This window comes from Crocodylus siamensis, chromosome 5 (genome assembly GCF_052110815.1).
Source record: "Crocodylus siamensis isolate JL-2025a chromosome 5, ASM5211081v1, whole genome shotgun sequence".
Taxonomy (NCBI): domain Eukaryota; kingdom Metazoa; phylum Chordata; order Crocodylia; family Crocodylidae; genus Crocodylus; species Crocodylus siamensis.
Genome location: NC_143399.1, coordinates 141,337,713 through 141,364,736, shown reverse-complemented (window position 1 = coordinate 141,364,736; position 27,024 = coordinate 141,337,713). Strand labels below are relative to the sequence as shown.

At 43.9% G+C, this 27,024-nt stretch overlaps 1 protein-coding gene across 11 annotated transcripts in view; it reads left to right on the top strand.

Moving 5' to 3' along the window:
• The first annotated feature begins 1,008 nt into the window (after positions 1–1,008).
• The window catches only part of LOC149864679 (uncharacterized), a 105,911-nt gene continuing 79,895 nt past the window's right edge, over positions 1,009–27,024 (top strand). For 4 of the 11 annotated variants that reach the window (XR_016442228.1, XR_016442224.1, XR_016442225.1 and 1 more), the window contains exon 1: positions 1,121–1,643. Coding sequence is in view for 3 of the 11 variants with exons in the window: in XM_090046499.1 (XP_089902625.1) it covers positions 1,084–1,643 (560 nt within the window). In the remaining 8 variants the exon portion in view is untranslated. Of the gene's footprint in view, positions 1,644–1,801; positions 2,047–27,024 lie in introns of those variants that run through there. The other 7 variants (XR_016442232.1, XR_016442231.1, XM_090046499.1 and 4 more) reach the window with 6 other exon arrangements.

Genomic DNA, 27,024 nt, shown 5'->3' with positions numbered 1-27,024 from the left:
CTTTTATTATTTACTTTTATACTGCCACCAGATTGCAAGATGCTTAAGACACATAAGAGGTGTCACAGGGCCAGTTTACAAGAGAAAAGGCTGTGGGGATTGACACACAGTCGGGGGGGCTAGTTTTGAAATATCTTGCTCATAAGAGTCAAGGGACTACTCTTGTGGGTAAAGATCAATTGTGTAAAGACTGAAGAACTGAGCTCTGAGCTGGACAATAGACAGATGAAGCATGGGAGAGCATATCCATTCCTGTTTCCCTGACACCCCTGAAAAAAGGCTGATTTCTAACATACCAAGCAGCAGGAGCATGGGAATTGCTATGCCAGTGGGTCCATTTACTCTAGCATCCTCTTTCCCACAGTAGCCTACCTGGTTGTAATGCAGATATTACACAGCACATAACAGTGTCCAAACAAACAAACTTTCCCTTTATTTAGCATGTTCACCTTAAAACAAATATCTTCAGCTCTTTGCATTCAAATCCAGTAAACCAGAAACAGATGACAAGCTGGGGGGGGCACTAAGCATTGATATGGGGGGTGAGTTATATTACATATCCCAGAATAATAATTTTCAACAATTAGGAAGAGATCAAACACTTTGGGGGCGGGGAGCAAAGAAAAAAAATCTTGCCCTGGGGAAATATTTTGATAACCTATGTCATTAGATGTGACAGGGCACATTTCAAAGGGAAAGCCAATGCCTCTCAAATGCATCTTTATGAATTAAGGATGAAAATCCTCCCAGGTAGTGGAATAGCAGCCTTCATCTACCTGAAGGGGGTTCCAAAAAGGATGCCCCTCAGTGGTGTTCTCAGGGGTGGCAGATGACAGAGCAAGCAGCAATGGTCTCAAGTTGCAGGAAGGGAAGTTTAGGTTGGATGTTGGAAAAACTCTTTCACTAGGGGAGCGAAGCAGGGGAACAGACTGCCCAGAGCGCTGGTGGACTCTCCATCCTTGGAGGTTTTGGAGAATGTCTTGGCTGGGAGGATCTAGTTGGGGCTGGACCTGCTTTGAGCAGAGGGTTGGACTAGATGACCTCCTGAGGTCCCTTCCAGCCCTCATTTTTCTAGGTTTGGCAATGCCTAGAGAAGGGGGTTGGATCATAAGGGCCGGCGTGGCATCCTTTCCTTTCTTTCACTGTTTTCTTTCTTCCACAGTGGTGACACTCCTGACTTGCACGGTGGTGAGGCCGGGGAGGGGGGATTTCTGGGCTGTGGAGGCTGGCGGGCTGCCCCCCGCCCCCAACGCCTCGGCTTCCCCGGAGCAGGCGAGCGAGGTGGAGGGGGGAAGAGCCCCGTCCCTCAGCCCGCTTGGCCTGGCGCCCTGCCGGAAAGAGAAGCAGGTGCCCCCGGCCCCGCCGGCTGTGAGGGAGCTCCTGCGTCTCCTCCTCCTCCTCCTCCGCCCGCTCTGGACTCTGCAGCAGCGCGGGAGCAGCAGCGCGGCGGCGGCTGGCGGGGGAGCTCCCTTCCCCGCCTCCCCGCCGGCATGCCTGCCCGGCTGCCCCCGGCGCCGCGCCCCTCGCCCGCCTGAGCGCGGCGGGGGCCGCCGGCGGCCGCCACCCCCGCCTCCCCCGGCACCAGCCGCCGCCGCCGCCCGCGCTTATGGAGCAGCCAGCGGGCAGCGCAGCCCCGGGGCGAGGTAAGGCGCTGCCGCCTGTTGCACCGGCCTGCGTTGGGGGGCGCCGGGCCCGGGGGCCGCCTGGCAACTCGCGGGGAAGTTTCGCGGGGCGGCGCTGAGCTGCGCCTTGTGCCCTGCCGAGCCCGGGCTGCGAGTGCCGGGGCCGGGCCGAGGCCGGGGTAGGGGCTCGGCTGCGGCTCCCTCCTGCCCGGGGGCGCCGGGGCGGGGCGCCTGCGGGACCCGGTGGCAGCTGGAGCCCAGCCCCCAGCGCCAGATGTGGAGCGCGGGGGGGCCACATTCGGGCGCCTCCCCGGGGGGGGGGGGCTGCTCCGCGGTGCCTCCCGCCTGCGGCTCGCTCGCCAGACGAGCAACAAATGGCAGCGGCGGGCTGTGGCCGGGCTGCGGTGGCGGCGGCTCCTCCCAGGTGAGCTGCGGGAGGCGGCCAGGGGCTCCGGGGCGGCGGCGGCGGGGGTCCCCCCCTCGCCCCCCGGCCCGGGCTCCGCGGGTGCTGCTGCGGGCACGTCGGCCCGGGCTGCGGGAGAGCCGCCGGGCCGGGCCGGGCTGGGCCGGAGCAGGGCGCTGTTGGCGTGACCTTAGCGCCGGGATGCGGGTGGCGGAGCTGCGCGGGGGTGGTCTCAGTCCCCGGGTGCCGGAGTGTGCACGCGTCTGGATCCCGGGGTGCGTGTGTGACTGCGTGTACAGCCGTGTGTGTTCGTACACGTGTGCTTCTCTGTATGTGCTGGTGTGTGCGGGCGTGATTCTGTATGTGCTCACTCCAGTACAGCACTGGGATTCCCTGTATATGGGTGTGCCTGTGTGATTGCGTTTGCTGGAGTGTGTGCATGTGTGTGTGCAAGTGTGATTTTTCTGTGTGTACCACAGTGCGTGTGCATGCACATGTGTACACATGTGTTTCTCCTTGTGTACTGGAGGGATGTGTGTGTGTGTACACGTGTGTTTTTCTTTGTGTACCAGAGTGTGAGTGTGTGTGTCCACCGTCTGTGTGCACGTGTGATTTGCTGTGTCTACCAGAGTGCGAGTGTCTGTGCACATGTGTGTGTGCACGTGGTTTACTGTGTGTACTGGAGTGTGTGTGTGCACATGTATGTGTGTGCACATGCGATTCTCGGTGCATACTGAACTGTGTGCACATGTGTGTGCACATGTGTTTCTCTGTGTGTACTATAGTGTGTGTGTGTGTGCACACACGTGCATGTGAGATTTTCTGCGTACTGTTGTGTATGTGATTTTTCTGTGTCCTGGAGTGTGGGCACGTATGAGTCTTCATGTAAACTGATTTGCATGTATGAGATTTCTCTGTGTATTGGAGCGTGTGTGTGTGCATGTATGTGCATGTGTTTGTGTGTACTGGAGTGTGTGTGCGTGCATGGATGTGTGAGATTGTGTACTGGTGTGTGTGTGTGAGATTCTTTGCGTGTACTGGTATGTATATGCGTGCATGTGCTTGTGTATGTGTGTGAGATGCATTTAAAATTTGATAGTATCTCACTGTATGTTGATGTCTTGATGCCGGTATATGTACAGAAATCCTTTTGCCAATTCAGAAGCCAATACGGTTCCAAACTCAATGGTGGCATTATTTTTTCTTTCCTTTTTTTGATTTCGGCCTTCAGAATAAAACATTTTAACAATCTCCTCTACTAGATAACTGGACAGGGAAATGTCTTGATTATAGAATAAAACAGCTATGTCATATAAAAGGCATCAGTGCCCTGTATATTTATACCATTGCTGGGGGGTGGGAGGAGGAGAGGGGAGGGGAGAAGCCCAGATAGCTTAGTATATAGGGTTAGCATGAGAGAAGTAAGCACCCAGCATTTGTCGTACCTTTGAGGCAAATAGGCTGTTGTTTTTAAAAATATGTTAATTTATTTTAGAAAAGTCTTTTTTCCAAATATTTGCAGCAGAGAGAATACCATATGTTGGGGTATAAAACTTTGAGGGAGAGAATTTTGTTTGAAGGATGGCTGTAATTTTTCTGGTGTTAAGTCATGTAACAACTTATCAGTTCAAATATCAAGATGCTTGTCATGCCTGGTTGGCTAATGGGAGCCTTTAATACACAGTGGTGTTCCTAGGGCTTACCATTTTGATATTATTTTAGTAACATCATTGAAGGGGACACGCAGAATGAGTGTATAGCTTGTTTTGGAGGGAATGATCACTGTAATTAATTTTCGGAATACACCAACTCACAAAAATCTATGCAGTGTTCAGAGTGAATTGGTTCCTTTCATTTGCATGCGTAGGGTTTAAGTATTAATCTTATTCACAGTGTCAGTAATGTTGAAGGAATTACTGGCTCAGTTTTGCAGTTTTTATTTACACAAATAGTCTGGGGGGATTTCAGGGGCATTACTCATCTTCATGGGATATTCATATGACTGGAGGTTGCAGGATCATGTCCACTGTCATGACATGGCATTATATGAGGACTGCTCATTTTGAATCCAGCAAGAAATCTCTCGTTTGACTTCAGCAGGAGCAGAGCTGGTGGCTAAGTCCAAATCATCTCCCTCTTGTCTGTTTACTGCTGGCAGACCATTAAAATTCAGACTGAAATGCCAAACTTGTGTTGACTTCAACATGAGCAGGGTATGCTTCTCCGGGTACTCAGTGCCTTGAATTTCTGATGACTTGAGGAGACTCGAGACTGCCAAGTCTTTAGAAGGGAGATTTTTCACGAGAGGATTGGGCCCTTGTTAAACTAACAGAAAGGTATACGCTGTAGTTGTCTGTGCTACAAAAGATGATTACCATTAAGCCACATGTTTTGCCTCAAATTGATAAAAATAAGTAATTTCATGAACAGGCAATAATGTGGGTCCAGTCCTATACCACTGAAGGCAATAGGAATTTTACTACTAATATTACCAGACATGAGATGGAGGCTTCAACCTTGTTTATGTATAAATTTCATAATGACCTCTAATTAAAACACAGAAGATAGGGCCCTATCCCTTTAAAACATTTTAGAACACTAGTACCTTCCTGGCAAGGAGGACCAGGTACATAATTTGTCAGCTCAGGAAGTAAGCTCAAAACTATAGAATTAAAATTTAGAAATAAATGCTAACTATTAATTTCTAGCATTGGTGTTTGAACGAAGATATTCTAATCTAAACAGCCTTTTTGCATGCAAGTAATTAATGAGCCACCAAGCCTTTTTTGTCTTATTTGTGTGAGTTGTGATGTTCTCTTCAGCTAGAATACCCATGTAAGCAAAGCAAGCAGGATTTAACTTGCTAGCAGTAGATTTAGAAAAATTATAAACTTTTTCATTTAATTGAGAATGTAAGCAAGATGGCAAAATATTGGTAAATGCTAGTTGTTATTGTTTCATTTAGTGAGAAGACTAGCTAGGGGTTGTACTTAAGAATCTGACAAATACAGGATTTAAATATAAATTATAACATTTAAATTACTCATCATGGGCACAATCCAAGCCCATTGAAATCTATAAAAGAAAATTGGCTTTGATGAGATTTGGATCAGTCCCCATCTGAGAATGCCAACAGCAGAACACAAGCAAAGTTTCAAAATATTACTTCTGGGTTTTTGCTGCTTCTGGTATAATAAACTATCAAGTGTAAAGAACATGTATTTTGTCTTGATGTACTGTTAATATATGCATATAATTATATAACTTAGAAAGCTAAATGCTGAACAAGATACCTGATATTAAAATGATAGTGAGAATCAATACACATTTTCCTTGAACTAAGAATGAATTAGTGGAGTTCATGGAATTTACGATAGTTATCTTGCTTTGCTTAAACAGGTTTTTTTCAGAGCTTATTTAATAAAAGTAAGTTTGGGAATGCAGGGATTTTTTAGGAGATCTGAACTCTTGCTAACAAGCCAAGAATGCACGTGTCCACAGCAACTATAAGTAAGAAATTTGCCACATAATAAGCACTTTTTAAATGGTGGTTATTTTATCAATGAAACCATATATATGTGCATGCTAGTAATGAATCCAATACAACACAGGTTAGGCAGGATCAAATATGGAAAATTCAGATTTATATTTTGCCTTTTAGTCTAGTGCAGAGGTTCTCAAACTGTGGTCGTCCGTGAGCTCCATTTGGGTGGTCCACAGAAAGGTTGCAGAACAATCGAGAATATCTGTACTTGTTAGGTAAGACTATTAAAATATGAGCTGTGTGCTTTGATTTGTAGAACAAAAAAAAAGTTTAAGTGGTCCACCAAGACACTCAGTAATTTCTATGTGGTCCATGAAAAAAAAGGTTGAGAACCACTGGTCTAGTACATTCAGTAAGATAAACTAAGTCTACTCTTCTTCCATTTTGTTACACTTTGTGAAAGTTGATCTGGATGTGCAGCACTTGTATAAACTTATCCAAAACAAATCAGTAGGGTTCAGTCAGAATGTAATATTGTTTTTTCCCCTCACTGTTTTATCTCAGCTAATGATTTGGAGAAGTAATTGCCAAACCCAACACAGAGGAGGCTCCCATTACTTAAACAATGATTAAGGCATATGCTCTTGATTCATGAGGATTTCTGCATGTAACCGGTGTCTCCAGGTATACTGGATGATTTGCACTGTAAACTTCCTGACCCTAAAGATTGTAGTTGTGGTCCAACTGATTTTATGTAGGGCCTAAGTTTGGACTTGAAAGGTACCATTCACAACATTTACTACTATTTCATAGGAAAGATTTCAGGCTCTATCAACTTTTAGGCTTATCCTCCTGATATTTAAATACTCTTTGGAGTACAGTCCTTGAGCAAAGGTTGTACCTTGGTTTATTTTCATTCCAATTTCAACAGTGGACATGGGGGAAAAATCTTTCACCATACGGATGGGTATGGTTCTGAAGTTCTGTGCTTTGTTGGCAAGGAAAAGGCAATGGTAGCCAAATTAAAATGGCTGTTTTGTCTCTGGATGGTGGTCTTTTGTAAGAATGAAAGAAGGAGAAAAAAGAGAAATGGCAGTGGAATGGGGAAGGGAGATTCAGTAGATGACTGAATGCAGTAAATGGTAATAGCTTCATGACTTTTATCAAATCCTTGGAGAAGGGTGATCTAGCAGTTAGAGTCACAGCCTAGGATTTGGAATTTCCAGTTTAAGTATCCTGCTATGCCACAGACTTCTTGTGTGACATGGGGCAATTCACTTGGGTCTGGATTCTCAGAATTAACTTAAGTCTTATTGATTTCAGTTGGAGTTAGTTGCTTAAATAGCCTTGAGAAGTTGGGCATTAGTTCCTTTGTGCCTGATACTTGATAGTAAAGCTTCCTTGCCTCCTAAGTAAGGAGGGAAGTAAGTCATATTAAAGATTGTGACCTTCATGTGAATATAGGTGCGTATTGATAACTTTTACTGTGATTTGTTTGGTCAGAGTCCCCCTGGACCTCCTTTAGGGCTCATCTAGGTAATATATTTAAAATAGGGTTGCTCTGGCTATGTGAGTGTTTTTAAAATACATTCACTAACATTAAAAAAATCTCTATTTATTTAACTCTAAATAAATTCTTAAAGTGTTCCTACCATAGCCCTCAGCCAGCTAAACTGAGATGAAGAGGTTACCACAATGAAAAGGTTAGGGCTAGGTGAGAGAATGGGACCGCAGATAAGGTGATAGAAATGACAGAGGAGAGTGTGAAAATGGGATGGTGTTCTGGCCACGTGAAGGGAAGGAAACAAATATGATTAATTATTTAAGGAAAGATAAATGAGGAGACAGATTATAAAGAAACAATAAGAGAAGAGACTAGAGAATAAACAGAAGGATGAAAAAGGAAAACAACAGGAAAGAGGAAAACAGAATATGGTTGGGAAGAGACTGAGGCAGGGGGAAGGAATAATAAGAAAAATTGCTTAGAAGTTTTCATTTGGAGAATGTTATATTATTTATTCATATTACAGTACTGTCGTAACAGATGGTCCACATTTCAGTCATGTTGTGGAAGCCTGGAAGAACATTCTGCTGCTAGGGGTCAAGCCACATTGTTGCATAGTGTTACCATTGGTCACATAGCTCCATTAATAAGGCATGTATTTTTAAAAGTGACATGCCTTTAGTAGCTGGTGATCTTAACAGTATATCTTATGGATGATATATCTGTTAAACAAATCTTCAGCTGCATTTGTGACAACTATGCCAAACACTATAATTTAGTTTATAAAGATGCTATTTTAAAGTTGCAGTGAAGGGAAAGAGGACCAAATCATGTAGGTTCTCCCCATGCAAATAGTCTCATTGACTTCAGTGGGACTACTTTAATAAAAAAGAGGGTTTAGGTCAGCTTGGCTAAATATGTAAAAGATGAAATAATGTTTTGTTTTGTGTTTTGATAGTAAAAGTAATGGGAGTTGAAGGCACTCAGCTGCTTTGCCAGAGTACTTGCAGGATTGAATACTGTTTTGTGTTGTGAGTTAATGGGAAATTTGGGGGTGGGAGGAGGGCGGTGGAGAGTCTTCATTTGGTAGACTGGAAAATCAGGTCACTTGAGAAGATCTTTTCTCACCACATTTTTTATTATATATTTTATGTATAAGTTATGAAGACAAATGTACAGCCCATTTATAGTAGTCAGCAAAAGGTAACATTTCATGTTCAACTGAATTTATCCTATGTATAGTTCACCTATATATGTTCAAAGCAAGTTATGAATTAGATTCTTCAGGATGAGCAGTCTCATTGTTTTCTATTGGAATAAAATTCTAACAACATTTTTCAAATGTGTTGGATCATTCACAAAATCATATTTTATTAAGCAGGCAAAATGTCCATATATATCTTTTATTAATGAAACTTTAGTCATACGAGTGTTTTAAAATTAAGTACGGTTTGCGTGTCACTTATTTTTCTCATTTCTGTTCTCTTGCCTTGTACAGTGAAAAAGAGTGCTGTCAGTTTAACTTTGTATTCAGTTTCACTTCTAAATCTTAATTCTACAATATTTGGATATAAAGTACTGGAAGACTATTTAAAACCAACCATATTATGGCATTTTACAAATATATATCCTTAGTTTTTATTTTAAACTAATGGCATTGTATTCGAATAGCCTTCCTTATGAAATGCATCCTACACCAAAGTGAGTCCATTGTTAGTCAGAAAAATGTTGTAGTAGCAGGTGTAGATTCAGATGCAGGGGAAAAATGAAAATATGAAGGGAAGCGTAGGTCACTAAGCTGTTTTTTCTCAAATCATTGGACTTGAGACACCCCGTGATAACTCTTTTGAATTGAATGGCAACCATTAAAAAAAATAATTTATTATATTAGTATTATATTATAGTGGCTTACCTCCTTGCAAAGGGCTGGGGCAGTGGGGATAGGGAATTGTTTGGCAAGCACAGTCTGTGCCTGAGCTCATCTGTTTAGCTTAACTGCTTATCTCCTCACAGCTGGGGGCACCCTTTAAAGGATCTGCTGTTCCCAGGCGCCTGATTGAAAATCACTACACTAGACTTTTCATGGAATTGAGAGTCAGGACATCCAGCACCTAATTCTTAACAGTAGTGACACATCCTTTTTGCGTACCACAATGTAAATTTAAAACATATGAAAAGAGAGTACAACCTTATTATAATAAGTCTTGTATGTAATAATCCCTTGCTTTTAACGATCCCAGAAGCAGGATATGATTTTTTTTTCATTATTATGATACAGTAGATTGACTAACCTCATTGTGGTGAACAAGCTGTTTTCATGAACTTTTTCTCCCAGTCCTAGGGTGGCTAGTTGTAGTGTGGGTTTTATGTGACACTTTTTTATTATTACTGGATATTGGTATTATTATGCTGTCTAAAAATACACTTGTTTTATAGTAAATAAAGAATTAACAGTAAAATTAAACATAATCAGGTTGTTGGGATGGCAGTTTTTTTCTGTCATTGTCATTCTTTGGCTTGGGCTTTGTTGACACCCATAGGGCTAAGTTATTGAAATCAGTGACCTTGGAATGATACCAGGTTTTGACCAAATTTATAATATAAAATTAGTATTAACAAGTATATGTTGACTCAATTGGATACTGGAGAACAGGATCTTGTATCTGTATGGCATATCAAGATCTGTCAGATTCTGTTTCACAGGAGAAACATGCTTTTTTTGTTTTGTTTTGTGTTTTACTCTCAAATCCAGAATGAAGTTTTTGTTCAAGAATTTGAAGAAAAGCCCTTTATAAAGGGCTTGGGAAAGGAGCCATAGCACTGTTCTTTTCCACTTCAACGTCTTCTAACTTAGAATCAAATTAGTCTGGCACTATTTCTAATAACGTATATTCTTGTCACTATCAATTCTTAACTGTTGTAAATGAACAGAGTGGCCTGAATCATTAGGAGATAAACTGTTTTTGAAGACTTCTCGGTTTTTCCAGTCTGTATTACAAATTTACTGTGCTAGGGGACAGCACCATTGAGCTTACCATTCTGCTGCTCTTAAGCCAGAAGATGTTTAGCCACATATAATGGACAAGTTAACATTTTCACCAACTATCACTTTTTTGACACATTTCCTTAGTTCCTTGACTACCAGTGGTGGTAGAATGAAGTAGGCAGAGACTTAAGCAGTTCTTTAATTGTATCAAAATGCTCTTTGCCACACTGAGCAAAACTTATGGGTGTGGTGTCATTAGCATCATAACTTTCATCAGAAAAATATTCTGCAAGCAGCTGCTGGAAATTTTATCTGTTCTACTATATGACTGGACATCTCATATCTTCTTATCTCTGTGTTATGTGATAGTGCTACCCTGGTTTTATGGGTTACCACTATGGGTAGAAAAATTGAAAGGATTCACTGTTTGTTTGGCATCTTTCTTCTATTGTTGTGCAGATAGGACTTTTTTGTGGAGAACTCATGTTTTGGAGCAGATTTGATGGGATATTTTGTTAATTACAGTATGGTTTTTTGAGGGCTGGAGGAGCAAATCACCTGTGTGTTCTATTTTCCATGTAGTTAAAGCAGTGGTTCTCCATCTTTTTGCAGTTGAGGCACCCCTCAATAGACTGGAAAATGATACCTCTCAATGTTCCCTTGTTTTTTTTTACTACAGAAAAATAATAGAGAAATTCTTCCATTGCAACAAACTCAGAAAGACCACAGCAGGTCAAAATGTTTTTAATAGTGCAGATGCCTATGTGAAATCTCTCAGTTTATCTTGTGAATCAGGTTTACACACCTACCAGTGTTAACTTTGTGTGGTACCTTGTGGCACCCTTGAAAGGCTGTCAAGGCACCTCAGGGAGTCAGGCACCCTGCCTGAGAATCACTGGGTTAAAGCATTACATACCAAGCATACTGTTTTATAAACCTTCACTTCTTTAAAAAATAACCAGTCTTCCCAACATGATTATGTGCTCTGTGCAATCTTCTTTTCATTTTCACGTGCTGGGATTTTTGATGATTTTAAAGATGATTATGGATATTTGGAAGTAGTTTACAGAATCATTAGAGAAAATGAGGCAGGTTTTCACTTCTACTTCTACATGTCTACCTGAGATGCTAGAAGTACAGTAGACTAATTCTACTGTGCATTAGTGCGCCAGGCAAAAAACATGGTAATGTGCAGTAGAATTAGTCTACTGCGTATTAGCATTACAAAAAAGCATGTGCCAGCGCTACTGCACAGTAGTGCTGATTATGGCACTTTAAGTTAGTACCTATTATTACAGATACTAAACTTAATGCACTGTAATTATGGCACATTAATGAATGTGCAGATGAGCCCACTCATGAATACCTTGAAAGAATGAGGCTTTACATTTGTCCTGTTCTAAACCTTGCTTCTTAAATGACTTGCCCTCTTTTCTGCAGCTTTCCCATCTTTAAAAAAAAGGTTTTTTTAATCAAAATTCCTGTTCTTTTAAAAGCCTTTCCATATGCATGGGAAACTCACTGTTGATATTACTGTTACTTATTAAACATCTCATATGTGATAGAAATTATGTTTTTTCAATTGTGAAATGCTTTTTTTTTTCTTTTTGAAGGAGAAAAAATCACTGAACAGCCCATTTTAGTCATTTTGTTATTGTTACCTTTCCAGTTTGGAGCCTTTGATTATAGGTTAGTAGGAGAGCAGGGAGAATGTGTAGTGCTTTAAATAAGTCTCCATTTGTAAAAGGCTTGGTGTCTCATTCCCAAGTGTCTCCTGTCTGGGAAACTCTTCTGTGTCTCTGTTTTTCAGGATGTAGAGCATATTTGATTTAATCATGGGTGGTAAGCTTGCTTGATTTAAAACTTTAGTCAATATTTAGAAAATTTAGGCTGAGTACTGTGGTAGAATTTTCTCTTTACTGTGAAGATATGTGTAGTCACTTCTAGATGAATTTTAGCATATGTAGTCAGAGACTGGTTTTTTAGCACCAGCATTGCTATATAAAACTTAGTGTTTTCAGCCATAAGCCCTACTGTTGTTTTTTTATGTATGACTTCTAAAAGCACTCCTGGACATAGTACTTGCTACTGTAAGCAGTTCTATCTAAATCAGGAGGTTGGCTACTACCTTTGCCTGTCTTTTCATTTTTTTTGGTATTATGAAGATTATCTATTGTTATATGGTGAGTATTTTAGTAATCACATCTGTGCTGGCTTTCTGAGTATTTTGGTCTTGGTTTTGAACAGTTATGAGAATTTAATTATTTACTAAAAACCAAAAAGTTTTTTTTTCAGAAAAGTCTAAAATTCCCACACAAAAAGGAGATGAAAGTAAACATACCAAATTATATTTAGAGTCCAGCATGAATTAAAGTAACAGATTGGCAAAAAATTTAACCCTGTCCCCACACTGAAGTCTGTTTTGCTGTCTTCCAGTCTTCATGTTGTGCAAACTGCAGAAAAACACTGAATAATATATTCTTTGTTGCAATAATAAGATGTGAAAAACAGTCTATGGCTAAAAATATTGTCACATTGGACTGAAATTTAAGTGCCTTGACTCTATGTAGTAACATGAACGTTGCATTGGTATGTTGAAATCTTGAAGATTTCTATGTGATACTGGGAGTGGCTCTTAGTTTTGGAGTTCATGCAAAACAAAAAAATGGAGTGAATTCATAGTGTTCAGTCATATTGGCACTTTGGTAGGGCTGAGTAAATCTGTGCAAACTGTGAACCCCAGTTGTTTTTCTTTTTGGACAATGTTTTGTTTCCAAGACTACTTTGGATGGAACTTTCACGATGGAAAATGACCCTCATGCTTATATTTCCACTGTGTATTGGAGCTTCTTTTTTGAAATAGTGGTTTGAAACTTAGTAAAATGACTTGTGTATAAGGAGCTATGGCAGAGTAGTTTTGGGCTATCAACAGGGCTGTCTACGCAGTGGTAAGAACTATAAACCATATATACAGAAAATTGGCTGATGGAAGGGGCTGGTATTCATCAGCTTTGGCACATAGCTGAAAGGGTGAGAGACTATATTTTAGGGACCTGCTTTCCGTGAGGCAGACCAGACTCTTCCTGTATGTAAGAAGTCTGGCTAAGGAGAGAGAAGGCAAAGAGAAGAGAGCATCCTATCTAGTCTATCATTGCTGACTGTATCTAAAATTCAAAGAGAGGTAAGATTAAATATAAGGGAAGTACATGCAGAATTTTGTTGTTTTCCAGAGAGAAGTAACTCCCTAGTAGTGTTGAAGACTCAATACCTGTAACATTGACAAGTTCCTTTGCTGAGTGTGTACTCCTTGCTTACCTGCCATTGCTCAACGTGCCCATGGCAAGGTGGGTCTCTGAAGGAATATGTGGAAGTAGGTGAGGGCTTGGGAAAGGTAAGTCCTGGTTCAGGACTAAAAGTGGCCAAATTGCATTGTCCCAAGGAAGGGTTGTAGGTATGAGATCAGCTTCTTGGAGTGAGCCTGAGGTGAAATATGTTTAACAGTTACATCCGCATCTAATGGTCAGGTCAGGTCAGTCCCGAGGTTGCTGTGACTATTGGGGTACCTTAGATACTATATCAACCCTCCTCTACTCCAGTGAGGTTAGTTGAGTTGCTTTGCATCATTGGTGATTCTTCGGGCAGAGTAACCTGGCAGTATCCAGCTCCTCTCCAGGTATGGATGGCAATTGGCTCGCAGTTGGTTCGCAGGAAGCTCATCTGCCCTTTGACAGGTTTTGTTTTTAGTCCTCCTTTTTAGTCATCTGCCCCTTTGACAGGTTTTGTTCACACACCCTCCTCACGTAGACAAGCCCAGGTGGTGGCACCGCTTTAGTCGCTGACAACCTGACCATGGAATAGGCTGTACTGGTTTACATGGTATCAGGAGCAGACTGAGAGAGGCCTGGCCTGAACTGCTATCTCTGCTACATCAGTGTGCAGATACATTTGTACATATAAATACAGCACAAAACCATTTTTACTATTAATCATTTCATTCAGGATTACATTTGTAGAGATTTAGCCTACAATATTTGCATTGCTATGGGAGCGTACACGTAACAGCTACATGTAACAGCTCAAGCATGCTCTTGAGCAGCAAATTCTCCTTCCCTTTTAAAGCAGTTGAAAGTTATGTCTTCTCTTCAACATGAGACACCCAGGTTACAAGAACAATGATTTGGCTTTGCCCTGATTTGGCTGGCTAAGGAGCACCTGGGATTCAGCAGTTATGCTATCTTGCACAGATTTGTGCCTGTCATAGGTGGGAGGGGTAGAGGGGTGGGGAGGGAGGGCTTGAGCCATTTTGTGACAGGCATGATGAGTATTTTTTGGGTCAATAAACTGGCAAGGTTTAGTATCCCACAATAAAATATTAAATTATAATTTGAGTTTTCAGGGTAAATGTTGGGGTGTATTAGAGGTTCTCTAGTTCCCCATGGTTTCCATGAATACAAACTTCAAAAGTTTTGATTCAAGATTCCAAAAGATTGCAAGAGGTCCTTGAAAGCATGAAGAAAAAAAAGGCTTGGGATCTGCCAGCCTTAATTTTAAAGAAGAGGAAGAAAAGAAAAAATAAGAAAGAAAGAAGCGAAAAACAAAACTGGAAGAAAGAAATAACATAAAAGCTTCCCCCCCCCCACCCCTCACATTTAACTGCATGACTGTATGGTTCACTGGAGTCTGGGTGGAGAAATTTTGAACTTTCAGAGTAATCTGCCCTCCCATGCATTTCAAGACCTAGGAAGGCCTAATGTGGAGGTCACATCCCTATCATGTTTAATATTCACTGATGAATAGAACAGAATAGAAAAATGGTTAAGTCCCTGATCCAGTTCTGCTTTAAAAATAAATCCTTGCATTATCAAACTGTACAATCCATCTCCTTATTCAGAAAGGACATAGAGTACCATTGTAGGCAAGGCAGACAAACTTCAACTGCAAACTCTTCAACCTTGTGGAATAAAATACTATTCCACTCTGTTGGGGTGAACATCCGCTGTACTATGGAAAAGCAGGACTACAGCTCAGGAAATACATAGCACAAAATCATCTTAAAACTCTTAGGCAGTGTGGGAAGGGCTGGAGAAGGAGCAAATACCTGACACTTCTGAAATTAAGACTTATAGTGCACAACAGTTCTAAGACTTGCTAAGGGAAGAGGAACAGAAGTAAGACCAGCTTGGATAGACCCTGCACAAATGCTTTTCCCCTTAGAATCCACTCTGCCCCTATGAAGTACAGGACAAAATGGAGCTCTGGTCTAACCTGGTATAGTTTTTATGTCCTTAAGCATGAGCATGATGATAGTATAGTGAGCCATTCAAAAGCAAGCATATGACTTTCATGTAAACATTGTTAGGTAATAAAGAAAATACATTTTGGAATACCTTTGTAATTCTTCCTCTATCTGCCTTTAGTGGCCTCCAATCTAGTTAATTTTTTATTGTTTCTCTCTCCCTGTTTCATTTCTGCTTCTTTGCCTCTTAGTTCTTTTTAAAAAATCTTCTTTAAAGATAAAGCAGGAAGGTTCCAAGGGATTGTATACTCTCTGCCTGCAAAGAAGTACATAATCAGAAGTGCAGGGCTTTTGACAGTCTCTCCTATGACATTCCCAGTAACAATCTAAGGAGATGCAGACTAGGTGCAAGTACTCAAGGTGGACACACAACTGATTTGATTATTATACTCAATGCATAGTCATCCTTGCTTTCTCTGTTTAAAAAATGCAAATTCCCTGACAAAAATAGCAGATTCTTTGATTAAAACCAGCACAAATTCACATTTTTCTATAATTAAAATGAGACACCACTATTTATACAGGTATCAGGTGAACACAACATTTTATTGATATATTTACAATTTTAAAGCAGTTTGGAAGCCTACCAGTGCCTCCATCACTATAATAAAATAAATTCGGAATACCTGTAAATTTTTGCATTTGATTTTGGGTTTTTTATCATGGAAAATCAGAGCTCCCCCGCCAAGGGATGGGGGTCCAGCTGTGGCTGTGTTTCCTGCCCCCCCCCAACTTTGTGGCACTGAGCAGTCCTGTTATGCTGGTGCCCTGCCCATGCCATTGGCCCTCACTCCACTCACAGCCACCGCAGCCCTGCTGGTTCTCTTCACTCCCCACCCCCAGCTCCCCAATCCTGCTTATGCTCCTCACTCCCAACCCACAGTTCCCTGACCCTGCTGGTGCCCCTTACCTCCCACCCACAGGCCACACCCCTGCTGGTGCCCCTCACTCCCCACCTACAGCCATTGGGCCCTGCTGGTGCCCCTCACTCTCTGCCCATCCCAGTATGCTGGAGGGGGCTCCCAGCTGCCAGGGCTATGGGGCCAGGGACTCCGGTCTGCAGCCCCCTTCAGCAGTGCCTGAGCCTGGGCTGCTCTTCTTGGGAGGCAGCGGTGTTTCAGCAGAGCAGAACATGGAGCCCAGTTCCTCTTCCCCCACACATGGCATGGCCAGAGCAGAGCCTGGCTGGGGGGCAGATGTGGCCTGCCCTCTGGAGGCTCAGAGCTCCCTGCTGTGCTGCCCTGCCCCCAGGGCCTCCACAGCCCAGCAGGTGAGACCTGGCATGGCAGAGTGGTGCTAGGTGGGGAAGCTCAGTGCCACTGCCACGAGCCCCACACTGTCATGGTGAGGGACCCCCTGCTTGTATGGCAGCAGTGAGGAGTACAAGTTCACGCTGCCTCCCTCGCTGCTGCCAGGCAAGCAGGGGTTGTTTCACTAGGGCAGTGTGCGGCTTATGGTAGTGGGAGCGAACTTCCCTGCGCCACTCTGCCGTGCTGTGCTGGGTCCTTCCCATTGGTCTGTGGAAGCACTAGGGGCAGGGCAGGCAGCCCATATCCATCCCTACATCATGCAGAAATCTGGGGGGCATGTCACCCCCCTGCCCATTCCCAGGAGTGTGCGCAGCAGCAGGGAGCCAGCCACGGACAAGTCACCCACGACCCCATCCTGTTCGCTGTCCAGGCCCTGCAGCAGCACATTCTGGCCCTGGGCCCCATGCGCTGCCTGGGCTGGACAGCAGACCCAGCCCTGCCCAACTCCCTCTCTCACTATGGGGGCCTCAATTCCCTGTCTCCTCCATTACCCCAACTTGGAGCTGCTCTCCAGGCTGCTTGGTGGTCATGTGAATATGTACATGTGCGCATGGAGCCCTACCTGACTGCCCTCCTCCCGCTCCCCACCAGATCCTTTCAGGCTCAAACTGCCAGCCCACAAAGGGAAACCCACTGTTTCCTGTGTTTTGTCCATTAAAAGAGAAAATCTGTGTTTTTCTCCTTAAAATGAGAAGATCCAGGTTTTATAACATGTTTCTGTGGTGAATGGAAAACCCAGATCCCTAGTAGTTATCAATGGCTCAATGTCTGGTTAGGAGGAAGTATCAGGAGGGGTTCTCTAAGGGTCTGTGCTGGGACTAGTACAGGTTTCCCTTGATTTATACAGTACATGCGTTCCTGGGAAACTGTGCATAAACTGAATATGCATAAAGGAGCCCAGTTTACAATGTAATGAATAGGGATAGGTTCCCACCTCTGTGAGGGACCCAAGGAGTAAGGCAGGGACTAGGGAAGGTGTGGGGGGAGGGGTGCTGCTCCTGGGGTTGCACAAGGGAGCAAAGCAGAAGGAACTGTCAGTGGGTGCGGGGTTGGTGGGGGAGGGCACAGCTCTTGCTGCAGCAGGGGCTAGGGTGAGTGGGAACAAGTGGAGCCCTGAGGGGCATGGGGCATGGTGCATCTTGTTTGCACTCACCCTAGCCCCTGCTGCAGTGGCCACAGGAACAGCAGGTGCCAGCTGCCTGCAGCCGCTGGATCGTACTGTGCTCCACCTGTCCCCACTCACCCCAGCTCTGGGGCTGCACCATGCCATGCCGCCCAGGGATCCACTTGTCCACATTCACCCCACCCTTGCTGCAGCAGCCCCCAGATCAGCCAATACCAGTTGCCTGCATCATGGCACGGTGCAGCCCAGGAGCTGGAGTGAGTGGAGATAGGTGGAGCCCAGGCACAGGGAGACAGGTGGAGCACGGTGCAGCCCAGCAGCTACAAGTAGCTGGTGCCAGCCACTCCCAGGATTGCTGCACCAAGGGCTGGGGTGAGTGGGGCCCTGGCCCCATGGCCCTTTCTTCTCCCCTCACAGACTTACCTGCTTGGGTAGGGGCCTGTGCCAATCACATAAGAGCAAATTTACCTCACATATAATAGATTATGGGTCTAAAAATGTTCATTGCATAAGAATGAATTCACATATACAGAACCGGCATAAATCAAGGGAAACCTGTGTTGTTTAGTATCATCATTAATGATTTGAGTGATAGGAGTGAGTGGATGCTTAGCAAATTAGTGGATGACATCAAGTTGGATTGAGTTGCAGATACCCTGGAGGATAGGGCTACGATCAAGAATAGACTGGAGAAATGGTCTGCAATCAATTGGATGAAATTCAACAGGACAAGTGCAAAGTCCCACACTTGGGATGGAATAATTGGCATGCGCAAATATAGACTGGAGAATGACTTGCTAGGCTGCAGAACTGCAAAGAAGGACCTGGGGGTTACAACGGACCATATGCTGAATATGAGCCAACAGTGTGCTCCTGTTACAAATGTGTCAACAGGAGCGTCTCTTGCAAATCGAGGGAAGTGATTCTTCTGCTCTGTTCAGCACTGGTGAGGCCAGTGTCCAGTATTGTATCCAGTTTTGAGCCCCACGCTTCAAAAAGGATGTGAACAGTTTGGAAAGAGTCCAGTGCAGAGCAGCAAAAATTAGGGTCCTGAGAGGCAAGTTTTATGAGGAAAGACTGAAAAACTAGGTTTAGTTAATCTGGAGAAGAGAAGATTTGGGATGAGGGGTAGGGTGTGGGAGTATTGATAACAGTCTTCAAATACCTAAAGGGTGTTTACAGACAGGATGGAGATTGCCTTTTCTCTGTGAGTGTAGGGAACACTTGCCTCAAGCTTCATCAGGGGAAATTTAGGTTGGAGATTAGGAGGAATTTTCTGACTGTATGAAGGTGGTCAAATATTGGAACAGACTACCTAGAGAAATTGTAGAATCTCCATCCTTGGAAGTTTTCAGCAGCAGGTTAGACAGACACTTGACTAGGAAGGTTTAGTCAGGGATAATCTTGCCTTGAGCAGGGAGCTGGACTTCATTAACTTGTGAGGTCCCTTCCAGCCTAACTTTCCTATGATCCTATGATCTTGATATGTATTGTGTGGCATGTGCGTTCTTAGACAACTGTACATAATGTAAGCAGTGCAGAGAAAGAACCTTTGTGCAGGGCCCTGGATGTATGTGGCTGGTACAAGCACCAATGCTAATTTATGTATCTATTTTGAAATGGAAAAAGAACCACACTGAGTCTGATACAACTTTTAGAAAATAATCTATCATCCACTGAAGTTGTTCCTTGGTGAATAGACTATCAATTATATTGCAAAATTCAATAGTACTTTGCTTTGAATTGACCCTAAACAAATATGGGGTAACTGAGTGACTAGGGTGAAGTTTCTTCAGAGAAAACTGAGTGGTACTCAAAATTAAATCTGTGGCAAGGGTGATATACATATGCAGAAAGCATAATTAAAAAACCCCTAACGGAATGGATATAATTTTCTTATGTTTATGTGGAAAGTGGAAGTCTGATGTTCCTTCTAACTCATAGTATAAAAACAGCTTATTATAACTATTTCTTGTAATTACTTGTTGACATGGCATTGGATTTGTAGCTATTCTTGTAATGAGACAGGTTCTTAAAATAGTGGGCTGTGCTTAAAATAATGCATGTAACAGGTTTAAGGTATGTTCCATTCCTATTTTTAAAAAACTGTGGAGAGGATGGGGAGCATGAGGACAGTTCAGTGAAATTGGAACCTTACTTTCTCTATGCAAGGTCTTTTTGTTTGGCAAAGGGTTGGTGAAGTCAGACCTGTAAACGTAGGTTTATGTATTTGGTGAGACTTCTGCTGAATCATCAATAAAGCTATCAAACTATTCAGCTATATTGGATATGTTCATAGGAAATAGTAGTTATCTTTTTTTAGTTATTGCTTTCTGTTTTTCAAAACCCTATTTTTTGTAGGTCTTGTCCAGCTGAATTTTGCCTAAACAGATCCTCCATGTAGTTCCAAGCAACTCATGTGCTATTTTTTTCCTGCCTTCTGTAAAATTTTGTGTAGTTTCTTGCTGCATGCTATCAGCACTTAACCCTTGGACCCCTCCACATTTTATTGGTGAATGAAAAGACCTAGATAGAGCCAAACTCTGCCATAAGCTAAATGATTGTATAATTAGTTAGAAAATACTTTAAAAGGCTTTGAGACTCACCCTGACTAAAATCTCTCTGAAAATGGAAGACAAAGTAATTATCCTTATTTTAGTGATTCTTTTGACATCCTTTGAGGTTAAGATGGTTGCATCATTGCGCCAATACTCTTCTCGATATTCGTTACTGTGATCCTATATCTGACCACCAACAAGCTTCCAGTTGGAGTGGAGCTCAGCTAATGGATGGATGGTAAACTGTTTAATCTCAGCTAACTCTGAGCCAAAACTAAGACCACCCTGAACTCAACCATTGAGCTTCAGTATGCTGATGATGCTGTGGTGTGCATTGTCTCAGAAACAGGCCTTCAAGCAATTGTCACCATTTTACTGAGGCATCAACAAGCTCTTAATGAGCAGACCCCAGCTCTGATAATTCAGGTTCATGTTTACATTCTGGAGAACATTGAGTATTTCATTCCTCAGAACCTTGGAAGCCATTTCACAGAAGGATGACATCAACAAAGAAATCCAACATTGCCTCAAATGTGCAAGAGCACCCTTCGGACACTAGAGGAAATGGGTGTTTAAAGATTGCGATATGAAATCTGAAACCAAGTTCATGGTTTATAAAGGACTCATGATCCCCACCTTACTGTATAGAGCTGAGATGTGGGCAGCATACAGGAGACACCAAGTTGCTGGAGAAGTACTGTCAATACTGCCTGTGGAAGATCTACAAATCCAGTGGGCAGACAGACACTAACGTTACCATCCTTTTGCAAGCAAATACCATGAGCATCAAGGCAGTGATCATCCAACATCAACTTTGCTGGGCCAGACACATCATCTGAATGTCTGACTCTAGACTCCTGAAGCAAATTTTATTCTCCCAGCTCAGCCAGTGCAAAAGGAGGGCAGAGAAAGTGCTTTAAGGATGTCCTCAAAGTCAACTTGAAAAAATGCAACATAGACATCAACTCATGGGAGACTATCACCCAGGACTGCCCCAAATGAAGGAAGAATCTGCTGCCAGGATCTCAGTACTTTGAAGATTTACAATGACAACAGGTCACAACAAAGTGAGAATGACAGAAATAGTATTCCGTGGACTGAACCAAGAACCCAGAGCCACCCATGCCACATGGAAACACGTGCCTGAGCTGCAACAGAGTTTCTCGATCCCATATAGGCCTCGGCCATCTTCATGGAAGATAATCATCCTTGACTGAGGGACTGCCAATGATGAGTACAGTTTATTTAATCAATGATCTGTATTAAAATATATCACAATGTAAGGCCAGACCATGTTCCATAGCACTGATGGAATATTTCAGTTAAGTTGGCTTAACCAGTTGTGAGAGGATCATGGTAATATAGAAAGAGTCTTTAATGCTGTAGAACCAATCACTTCCCAAAGCCACCAGAAGAGGTGCTTAGATTCAGGGCTTCCCTACAGCATTCTGTGCTGCAGGGTCCAGTTCCATAAATGTCAAGAAAAAAACTTAGGTGTGGCAAGACATCATCACACCTAAAATAGCAAGTGTCTTTTTCCTGGAGTGAGACTCACAAGCTTCAGTTCCCTATAAAATGCATGGGAAGAATTAAACATCTAGGGGTGGACATTTTAACAGCTAGCTAGCTAGCTAAGCAAAGGAATGCCTAAACTAGCCATAAAAAAATTCCCAAGAGAGGAGTGTGTCTGAAGTCCTGCCTCCGTACTGGATGTGTCTATTTGCAGCCTTGGGTTAAATACCTAAGTCACATTGGAATTCAAAGCCTCAGAACCTGCCTGGAATCTGGACCCTAAACTGTTACCTTTTGGTACAGATAGACATAGGTGACGTGTAGGGGAGGCACGGGACGGGGCACATGCCCCCCCTGAGATTGACTGCCACCAACGCTGCCACTCGCTGCCACTGCTGCTGGCATCTGCACATCCCCTCTGTCTTATGTGCTAAGCTAGTATGTGAAGCTATGAGGACCTGGGTTCTACAACCTTATTTGCTTGAGCAGATTCAGACCCACATTTCACTTCCCAGGAATGTTCTAACTGTAATGCTTTAGACAGGGTTGGGGGAGCACACTCCACTTCACCCTTATGAGACTCACTGTAGAAAACAAAGATTCATTGCGGGCAGGGCGAGGGGGGAGGATGGACAAGTACAACATGAATGGGAGCATAAGCCTATGGCCAAGTGATGAGGAGACTCACTTGGGAGTGTGTATTCTGGGTTTTGATTCCTTGTCCCAGGACTACTTATACATTTTGCATTTAATAATCTTTGGATAAAGTCCATACAGAGGATTGGGAGAGGAGAAAAATTGAGGTGTACAAAGCGGGCCCCTTTCTTACTAGGAAATGGAGTCATGCTTCTTTTCTACTGTGTCTCGTGTCTTGTGAGCCTCAAATCTAGCCCCAGTAAACAGTGACACTCCTTTAACAGGAAGAGTTGGGAGTGACCTCACCCCAGCCTATCTTACACTGTTGTGACTTAGGGCACTTGCGTGGGAGGTGGAGTTGGGGGATGTCACTTTGGAACTCCTTCAAACACAGGAGACCTAGAACCAAGTTCTTCCACATCCTGAACAATTGAATTACAAAATCATAGAAAACTAGGGTTAGAAGGGACCTCAGGAGCTCATCTAGTTCAGCTTCATGCTCAAAGTGGAACCATCCCAAACTACATCCTTCCAGCCCATGCTTTGTTTACTCAGGTCTTAAAAACCTCCAAGAATGGAGATTCCATGACCTCTCTGGGTAGCCTGTTCCAATGTTTTACTAATATCCTAGTGAGTGAGTTTTTCCTCAGATCTAACCTAAACTTCATAGATTTCATAGACATTAGGGGCTGGAAAGGACCTCATGAGATCATTGAGTCTAGCCCCCCCCCCCCCCCCGGCCCCACCATAGGCAGAAAGTCAGCTGGGATCAAGTGACCCCAACAAGAAATACATCCACATATTTTTTGAAAGAGTCCAGAGTAGGTACTTGCACCACCTCTGGGGGGAGTTTGTTTCAGTCTCTGGACACTCGCACTGTAAAGAACTTTTTTCTTATGTCTAGTCTGAATTGGCCTTTCTGGAGTATATGGCTGTTAGACCTCTGGTGAACAGCTGTTCTCCCAGGTCCTGATGCACCCCTCTTATATAATTGTAGGCTGCCACCAAGTCCCACGTGAGCCTTCGCTCTTCCAGACTGAAGAGTCCCAAGTCCCTCATCCTCTCCTCATACAACCTTCCCTCCAGGCCTTGGATCATATAAGTGGCTCTCCTCTGGACTCTCTCAAGCTTCTCCACATCCCTCCTCAAGTTGGGGGCCCAATACTGGATGCAGTACTCCAGTTGCGGTCTCACCAGGGCTGAATAAAGTGGGAGGATGACTTCCCTGGTTTTGCTTGAGATGCATTGGTGGATGCACACCAGAGTTTGGTTTGCTTTACCAGCCACAGCATTGCATTGGTGGCTTATATTCATCTTGTGATCAGTCAAGACCCCCAAGTATCCCTTGACAATTTTTTCCAGGATTTTTCCAGGGATGGACATCAGACTGATTGGTCTATAATTCCCTGGGTCATCCCTCCTGCCTTTCTTGAAGATAGCGATCACGCTGGCTCTTTTCTAGTTTTCCAGGACCTTGCCTGAGCACTTCAAATTTTCAAATATCTCTGCCAAAGGGGAGGCAATGATGTCTGCCAGCTCCTTCAAGACTCTTGGGTGGAGTCCATCTGGGCCCGTGGACTTGTGAATGTTCAGTTTCTCAAGGTGTTTCCTCACCTGATACACATCAATTTTGTGCCTGTTACCCACTTCCGGAATGGTTTTTGTCCTTTCTGACAGCGTGATCCCTCCTGGGAGAGTGAAAAACCAATGCAAAAAAGTCATTTAGGAGACTGGCCCTTTCTTGGGTGTCGGATGTCAGTTGCCTCATTGGATCTTGTAGGGGCCCAATGCTATCTTTGTTCTTTTTTTGACTTCCCACGTATCTGAAGAAGGACTTTTTGTTGTCCTTGATTCCTGTAGCTAGCCTGAGTTCAGTTTGTGCCTTGACTTTTCTCGACCCCTCTATGGGTGCGGGCAAGTGCTGAGTAGTCCTCTTCGTAATGCTTCCTGTTTTGCAGCTGGTGTAGGCTTCTCTTTTGAGTTTAATGAGGTTCAGCAGTTCTTTGTTCAGCCAAGGGGCTTTCTTGCCCGATGACTGCATTCCTTGCCCGTTGACTGTGAGATGGTATGGCTTTCCCCTGTGCTTCTAGGATTATGTTTTTGAGAGATGAGCATTCCTTGTGTACTCCCTTTTCTAGGGGATATGGCCTCTAATTGCCTGACTGCCCAGTTCTCTGATTTTGCAGAAGTCAGCCTTCCCAAAATTAAGGACTTCTGTTTTACTGAGGGGTTTGCCTGCTCTTCAATGAACTAAGAAAGTGACCAATTCATGATCGTTGTCACCAAGCTTCCCCTTGATCCTTACATCGCTCACTAGGTCCTCCCCTTTGGCCAGGACCAGATCAAGCAATGCCTCTCCCCTAGTTGGCCGATAGACCTCCTACATTAGGTAGAGGTCATCAATGTAAATGAGAAAGCTAAGTGATCTGTCAAATTTGGCTGTGTGCTCATCCCAAGAGATATCAGGGAAGTTGAAGTCACCCATGACATCCTGCATCAGGAGCACATGGCCTTGACCCTACTGAGTTCTTTCTCTTGGTGGGGAGGTCTATAGTAGACTCCTACAGGTATGTCATCTTCCCCATGTTCCCTTCATATTTTGACACAGAGGGTCTCAAGATGCCCTTCCTGGTTAGAAAACTCAATCTGAGGGAGATGAACTGATCCTTAATGTAGAGAGTAACACTCCAACCCCTCTTCCCCACACAGTCTCTCCTTTCCAAGGTGTAACCCTCTAAAGCAACAACCCATCATAGGTGGAGTCCCACCATGTGTCTGTTATCCCTACAAGGTCATAGTCATTTTCACATAAGCATGAGGCCCTTCCCCTATTTCCCAAGCTCCTGGCATTCGTGTACAGGCAGTTAACTCTGCCATGAGAAGCCCAATGCTTCCCTGAGGGGTGAAGTGAGATGTTTCCTTGGGTTGTCACCCGAGCGGGTTCCCTTGGGCTGCCCAAGTTATTGGTAATGCAGCTGACATGACCTGGGCTAGAACTGTTAATAGACTGCCCATCCCTCAGGTCTTAGTTTAAGGCCCTGTCAAGAAGGTCAGCCATTCTAGCTGAGAAGTTCCCAAATTTCTCTTGCTGTAACTTGAGACTGTTTCAACCTGAGACTTTCCTTGTTCTGTCACCTGCCACTACTGAAAACACTAGCTCCATTCTCTTTGGAATCCTTCAGGTAATTGAAGGCTGCTATTAAATCACCTCTTAGTCTTCTCTTCTGTAGCCTAAATAAGCTCAGTTCCCTCAGCCTCTCCTCATAAGTCTTGTGCCCCAGCCCCTCACTATTTTTGTTGCTGCCCAATGGGCTCTCTCCAATTAGTGCACATCCTTTCTGTAGTGGGCACCCCAAAACTGGACATAGTACCCCAAATGTGGCCTCACCCATGCTGAATAAGGAGGAATAGTCACTTCCCTTGATCTACTGGCAAAACTTCTACTAATGCAGCCCAGTATGCTGTTAGCCTTCTTGGCAGCAAGAACATACTGTTGACTCATATCCATCTTATTGTCCACTGTAAACCCTGGGTCCTTTTGTGCAGAGCTGCTGCTTAGCTAGTCAGTCCCCAGCCTCTACTGGTGCATGGTATTGTTCTGTCCAGTACTATCTCTGTCTTGGGGCTGGGGGGAGACACTACTGCAGGCCTGGCTGCTGAGCTACTGTGTTACCAGTTACCAATCAATCATGATTCACTCAGGGACCAGCTCAATACACAGGACATAGCTTATGTAGCCAGTTAATTGCCATCAATTAGCCCCTACAAAACCAGGCTAAGGAGAGGAAGGAATCAATACAGATAATCAACTGCCCCAAGACAGAAACAGTCAGTCCCACAAGCACCCATGGCATGAGTTTTGTGGGTCAGCAGCTAGGGATTCAGGGCCCCAGAACTTCCCTGCACCGATCTCCTCAACAGCTGGTAGATGTCATGGCCACAGCAGGGGCTACCATCCTTGCAGCTTTCACCCTGCTGCACCTTAACACACACAGGGTCACCCAAGGCACGAGTTTTGCTTGTCTACAGCTTGAGGGGCAGTTCCCCCCAAACCCCTGCACCGATCTTCTTGAAACTCATCAGGCTTTGTGGCCTCAGTAAGAGCTACCACCTCTGCAGTTTTAAACCCCGCCCCCCCCCCCCGTGGTGACAGGAGTTTTACTTTCAAGAAGTTGGGGTACAATTCCCCCCTGCACTGATCTTCTTGAAACTTGGTAGGTTTCATGTTCTCAGCAGAGGCTACCATTCTTGCAAGTTTCATCCAAATCAGGCACAAAACAACAAAGTTATAGATATTTCATTGATTCCCCCATTGTACCCTATGGCCAGATCTCCAAGGCTTCGGCTGGATTGAGGTGGAAACCCGGTCCAGAGCTCTGGATCAGATCACTGTCATCTGAAGTGGCCGGATCTGAAGCCGGATCAGATTGCTGCCAACTCGCACAGGTCTACTGGCCAACTCCATTCCCATGGATAATTGCCCTCATTACTTGGATGAAGGTACATTTCACCACCACTTCTTTCTCTGGCTAAGTGTTTGAATGGAAGTGGCTATGATTAGTGTGTACTTTATGATGGTTTTGTGCTGAA